General features: G+C 42.6%; 1 protein-coding gene across 2 annotated transcripts in view; it reads left to right on the forward strand.

The window, feature by feature from the left end:
• Window positions 1–5,666, forward strand: part of Znf507 (zinc finger protein 507) — a 33,450-nt gene extending 27,784 nt beyond the window's left edge. For both annotated transcript variants that reach the window (XM_048448806.3, XM_048448807.3), the window contains exons 6-7: window positions 1,487–1,621; window positions 1,733–5,666. In XM_048448806.3, coding sequence (XP_048304763.3) covers window positions 1,487–1,621; window positions 1,733–2,090 — 493 coding nt within the window. In that variant the 3' untranslated portion in view covers window positions 2,091–5,666. The remainder of the gene's footprint in view (window positions 1–1,486; window positions 1,622–1,732) is intronic.
• The last annotated feature ends 1,096 nt before the right edge of the window (window positions 5,667–6,762 follow it).

The following is a 6,762-nucleotide window of genomic DNA, read 5'->3' on the forward strand; positions in this document are numbered from 1 at the left end:
CCAGCCCAAAGCTGTGCTTTTCTAATTTCCAAGCAGAATTAGACAAACTATGGACATGAGTTTAGACTGCAGAGTTGTAAGAAATCACACTAATACAAGATGTTCATGTTTACTTAAAACAGAATTTGGTGATGGAAAGATGACTCAACAGTCAAAACATGGGCTGCACTTGCAGAGGACCAGGGTTCCATTCCCAGCACCCACATGGTGGCTCACTTATTTGTGGAAGGCACTTCACTGACTGAACCATCTCTCCTACTTAGCTTTTTTCCCTCTCTCTTTCTCTCTAGATTTAACTATTCTGTGTGTATGAGTGTTTTGCCTACATGTGTGCTGTGCCCATGAATTTCTGAAATGGGTCTTGGGTCCCCTGGAAGGGGAGTTAAAGATGGTTGTGAGCTACCATGTGGGTGGTGGGAATCCATTCTGGATCCTCCGCAAGAGCAACAGAGCTCTTAACTGCTGAGCATCTCTCCAGCCCCAGCTGCACATTTTGCATTCTTGGTTAACAGTGGAATAAATCATTATACCTGTGGTAGAAGAATTCAGAACAAAAATTTTGTACTTTACTATGTTAGAAATCTTTCCACATCGTGTATTTTAGCTAAAGTAAAATGTGATATTTAGATTCCTAGAAAATCTTCATATTATCTTCTTCCTTCCCTTGATTTTTTTCTTATTTACACTCCTTTTTAGTACCCCTGTAAAGTCAATGTGTGCCTTAAACCAGTGAAAATTTAAATTCTGTGAGTGGTGTCTCAGCTGAGAACACTTATGGACTTACAGTTAGAACCATTGTGAGTTTTTAAAGACTTATTTTTTATTTATGCTTTTTATTTAAATGGTATAATCACTTTCCCTCCTCCCTTTTTCCCTTCAGTCCATCCTAGCTATCCTCCCTCACACCTCTCTTATGTCCTCCATCATTCTAGTTGACAGCCCTTTTTCTTTGATAATCATTGTTACATGTATGTATATTCACAAATATATATAAATACAACTTACTGCGCCTGTTTTGTTGTTTGTGTATATATGCTTAGGCCTGACCACCCTGCATTGGACAACCAGTTTAAAGAGGCTCATCCCTGGGAGCCTCTCTTGGCAGTCTTTAGTTGCCTGTAGTCCTTTGTCTGGGCATGGGGTCCTGTGGAGTAGTCCCCTTCAACATTAACAAGACCATTGATAATTACCTTTGTTCCAGTCTTGTTTATGCAGTTATTTCTAAGAGAGACTGTTTCACGGCAGACTTCCTGGTATTCTGGCTCTTAACAATCTTTTCTCCCTCTCTTTGGTGATATTCCCTGAGCTGCATCTATGGATGCAGAAACTGTGATATAAATGTGTTCAGTTGTGGTTTTCTGCTGTGGTCCCCATTTGCTGTGAAGAGACATATTTATCCAGGAAAGGTAGCTCTCACATAAAACCATCATGAATTTTCAATAGTGCTATGAGATGGTTGTGATTTCTCTGGCCCCTTGTCTTCCAGGTGCTCCTTGTGTGGGTACGTGTGCAGCCACCCCCCTTCTTTGAAGTCACACATGTGGAAGCACGCAAGTGACCAGAACTACAACTACGAACAAGTTAACAAGGCCATCAACGATGCGATCTCACAAAGCAGCAGGTACACCATCCCATCCCTCACTTGATTGCTAGCCCCAAAGTAAGGCTAGGGGTCCATCTCCTAGCCTATAGCACACCCCACTGAAAGTTTGCTGTGTTCTGTTTTTGTAAGAGTTTTGGGGAAATCCCCTGGGAAACCCAGCAGTGGAGAGAAAGCCGACCCTACCACAGGCAGTCCAGAAGACTTGGTGTCATCCTCAGAGCTGACTTCCCAGCTGCCCGGCGAAGTTCTAGATGCCAGCGAGCTTCAGAAACTGAGCCCCACAGGCAGTAGCTCCGACATCTCAGGAAGGAGCTGCAGCCTGGCTACCCCAGGCACCGAGTACTGCGTGCTGCTCTTCTGCTGTTGCATCTGTGGCTTCGAGTCGACCAGCAAGGAGAGCCTCCTGGATCACATGAAAGAACATGAGGGGGAGATTGTCAGCATCATCCTGAACAAGGACCATAGCACAGCCCTGAACGCCAACTAGCTGAGAGCATGTGGGAGGGACCCTCTGAACTGCAGGTTAACCTCAGTGCTGTCACTAGCTCACGAGACACAGGGGAGCAGGTGGTATGACTGATATTTCAGTGTTTGAGTGAGGATACAGAGCTGTGATCCTTTGTGTGAGCCTCTGGCACCCCTTCTTAGTGTCAAGTGTTTATTATTAAAAGCTCATCATAGTTCAGAATCTGCAAGCAGATGAGTTGAGAAGGCCTTGCAGAGCCTCACTGGCCAGCTCTACAGTAGCCGGAACTCTGGTAGGGAAAGGGTGGTCTCCACTGTCTCCAGTGAGCACTATGGAATGGGCAGCAGGGAGAGGGTGGTTTCTATCTCCAGTGGGCAGCAGGCTGTGGAATGAGCTCCATAAATCGTTTCCCTTGTTGGTAAGAATTTATCAAAGACTCAGTGTAGGGTATGGTCTTTTACTCCCTAAAAAAGATGGAAGAGGGATTCCACATCACATTTGAGAAGTTAATTATTGTTTCAAAATTTACAGTGGCTCCCCACAAGATTCAACCAAATCTCAGGTTCACAGAAATGGGTGCCTTGGCAGAGGTTCTATGCAATGTGAACACTGAGCCCACTCCTCCCCCACCAGCAGCAGCAGTTACCTGACAGCCTCCTCCAGCAACCGAGGACAAAGATGGTATTGAATCACCCGGCCATAAAAATAACTTGAGCTCCAAGATAATGACCTTTGGGGAGGCTGGGTGTGGTGGCACAGGCTATAATGATTGCAGGTTTGAGGCCAGCCTGGGCTAGCAGTTCTTGGCCTCATGGGGTTAAAAAGGAGATAACTTGGAGAATAAGAGCTGAAAGTCAGATGCCTCAAAATTAATACAGCTATTGAGCTTTTTCCCTTCTTAGAGTTTATTAGGGTAGTTAAATTTCAGAGAACAATACAGTATGACTTCAGACTATTGTAATAAGACACAGGTGGATTTCTAAGTTTGAGGCTAACCTGGTTTACATAGCAAATTCCAGGCTAGCCAAGGCATCAAAGGGAGACCCTGTCTCAAAAAAAAAACTGAACAAAATTTAAATTAAAAAAAAGCTAAGTAATAATTTCAAAAAGGACTAGAGAGTTGGCTCAGCTGTTCTTTAGGATCCAGGTTTGATTCTCGGTAACCATATGGTGGTTCACAACCATCTGTAATTCTAGTTCCAGGTTATCTGGTACCCTCTGGCCCTCATCGGGTACCAGGTATGCATGTGGCACATAATCATACACTCTAAAAAACAGAATTTTGGAGACTTGAGGGTGTGGCTCACAGTTGAGCACTTCTCTAACGTGCATCTAGCCACAGAAAACCAACAAAAGCAATGTCTTGTCAGAAACACCATCTAGCAAGTGGCTCATGTGTTTCTAAGAGTCCATTTGTTAGCATGAAAGACGTACTGAAAACTCAGAGTCCGTTCGTGCTAACGTCTCCGTCATGCAGATATGACCTCATGTTTTGTGTCATAATTTCAGGGCGAGGCGAACAGGGGCTGCAGTGTTTGTAGTTCCAGTCTTTTAGGTTCTGTTCCATTAAAGGAGATTCTGCGTTGCTGTAATGTAGGTGTTATGTACACACCCAGAGTCGAGGGGCAGCACCCAGAAGAAAAGGGTTGACCAGATTTACAGCTTTTGTTCCTAAAATTCAAGTGTCCAGGAAATGAATTCCTAGTTTTCACTTGGCTCTGGAAGCTGTTGCATGAGGCCTGGTATTGGAAACATTTTCTGATTTGTTTTATCTTTTTCCCCCACTTATTTTGATGACACTAGAGAAAATTGACTAAAACGTTACCACTCTGATTTGAGTTAAAATAGCCTCCTTTTTTTTTGTTTGTTTTCTTCCTTTAAAAAAAAAAATAGGGTCTTTCTGTGTAACCTTGGCTGATTTGGAATTCACTATGTAGGCCAGAACTCAGAGATCCACTTGCCTCAGCTTCCCAAGTGCTGGAACTAAAGACAAATACCACCATACTTGGCTGAGGTAAGCTTAATTTATTTGTGAAAGTTAATTCATTTCCAATACATGGATTTTAATAAGAAAATTAAAATAAGAAAATGAATTTGGTGATACTAATTAGATTCCCCTAAATTCACTCTGGATTTAAATAAATGTTCTCATATTTTCACAATTAAATTTATACATTTATATTTAAATTTCATATTTATATTTAATGCCAAATGCAAATAATTTCCATGTTTCCATTTTTATCACCCATTGCTGTTGCACACACTAACAGATCAATTTTCCATTGTGCTGTTAGTCTAAATAGTATAGCCTTCAGTGAGTTTCCTGTGGCTTTAATTTTCTACAGTTGTTTAAAAAATATTCCAACATTCCTCCATCCCAGCAGTGTGGCTCTCCAAATGGCGCATCCCGGTCGTCACGCAGTTGTGAGCATGGGTTTAGAATTTCCCCACCCCACGGGGGAAATTATCCCAAAGGCTCAAAGCCAAAGCCCCCACACTGTCATCTATTGCTGTGAGCTCTCTGGCCTGGACAAGGGACAGAGTACCTGGTATACTGCACACAGTACTAACATGCTGCTGCCAGTCTTAGCCAGCCTACCAAGAAGCAAGTTTCATAATAGCAGAAGCGTGCTTGTGCGGCTGTCATCAATGGGGAGGCACAGAGTCACTGGCCACAGGAGTGTGCCGGCTATTTCTGTGCTCTTTGGCCTGGGAACCCTGTGTCTGTCTTCTGCCTTGACCAGCTGTGGTTCTACGATTGGATGGGGAATATTGCTTTAAAGACACTTTTCAGACTCAGTAAACAGGAGATGCAGGGGTGATGGTTGTGATCTTTATAAATATTATTTTAGGACTTTCTCATCTTACCCCTTGCTCTGACCATAGGAATCTGACAGCTGCCCCCACTGCTTATTCAATTTTCCTGTGACTAGACCACGTCGAGCAGCGACCACCTGAAGCTTTCGCCCTGGACCTTTCAGTCCTGTTTGAGGGAACCATTGGTGGCTTTATACCTATTCTGTTTTTGTCCTCACAAACCAAATGTGAGCATCATGTTTACATCACACCTCCCCAGCATACTTGGCTTGACAGAGGCGAGCAGGCATCTCTGTTTCCCAGTTTCACAATCAGTTAATCTTTTTTTTTAATTGTACAGCAAGGTGCTCAAAATAATAGTCTATAAATATATTTAATAGAAACTTGAGTTTGACATTCATGGGCGTAAAGATGTGTATTTTTTTAAAGAAATAAGTATTGTGTAACACTATGCTTTGCGTCTGTAGCCAAAGTAGAGAAACTTCTAGAATACCATATAAAAAAGCAACAAATGATTCAAACAAATGTGTCATTAAAACTGGATGATTGGCACTTGGTCATTTTATGTTGCACATCGAGCTGCAAGCCTTAAAGCCAAAACTCTAGCGTTGTTTGTGGTAGAACAGGCCGCCTGTGCAGAAGAGTGCAGCGAGCCGCCAGGCACCTCTTTACCTTCAGAAGTACTGTGCAAAATTAGAATAATTTATTTTGCTTTACAGGGGTTTGTCATGTATTTACTTAAATATTGTATTTTGGTAATAAAGTTTTTTGTTAAAAACACTCGTTTCTAAGTTTCATTAACAGCACATGTCCATTCCTGTCTTGAGTTTATTAATTTAGAAACTTGTGCTTAAGTCATTCATTGAAAGCTCCCCAGAGCTGCTTGGGGCTTATAGTCGGCTCTGTTGACTCTCTGAGCTATCGCCTGCTCATAGTTACTACGTTTCACAGGCGTCATTTAAAGGCTCTGGGTCTTCTCCCTTGTTAAACAGTTCTTTACCTTTGGCATCAGCACAGAAATGCTTTTAGTGCTGACCTGTGGGTGCTAGCTTCCTTTCTGTCATTAGAACTCCGCTGAAGGCCAGGGATAACAAGTTTGGGCTCATACTTTGATCCTTTTGTGGTCTATCACCAAATAATCATTTGACATGAGTTTCATTAAAGAGGCTGGGGTGCTTCACCTAACTACAGCACAATTTGTGCACTAGAATCGCAGGCCTTCCCAGCTAGAAGAGACTAAAACCAAATATCTCCTTGGTAGCTATAACCTCTTGTCCTGTGCTCTGTAGGATGCCGTGGTCCTGTCTCTTACTTTTCAAGGACCAAATCTCAACACTGCCTTGACAAGTAGTAGAAATCACATCACGGGGACCTAGATCAGGATCACAAGTACCACATGACAGCCATAGTCACGTAGCTACTGAAAACGAGAGATGGGACTCTGCACAAAGTGTAAAAACCAACAGTTGCAAAGATTTAATTTAAAAAATGTACAGTATCTCAATAGTTTTATATATTGACTGTGTTAAAATAGTTGGGCTATATTGGGTTAAATAAAATGTGTTAAAGTTATTTTTACTGTGTTAGCTTTTCGTTGCTCTAGCAGACACCTTTAAAAAAGACAACAACCCAACAATGGGGGGGACACCTTTCATACCAGCAGGAAGCAGAAGCAGGCAGATTTCTTAAGTTTGAGACCAGCCTGGTCTACAGAGAGAGTTCCAAGACAGTCAAGGCTACACAGAAACCCTGTCTTGTAAAAACAAAAAGAACAAAGCAAAAAACTTACAAGGGGTACCTTGACCCAAGGGTTCAGAGGCTGCTCTCTGAGTCGTCTGTCTCTTGCTGTCCCGCTGCAGTGAGGCAGGATGCCATG

The sequence above is a fragment of the Myodes glareolus genome, chromosome 1, assembly GCF_982192425.1.
Source record: "Myodes glareolus chromosome 1, mMyoGla1.1, whole genome shotgun sequence".
In the NCBI taxonomy this organism is placed as follows: domain Eukaryota; kingdom Metazoa; phylum Chordata; class Mammalia; order Rodentia; family Cricetidae; genus Myodes; species Myodes glareolus.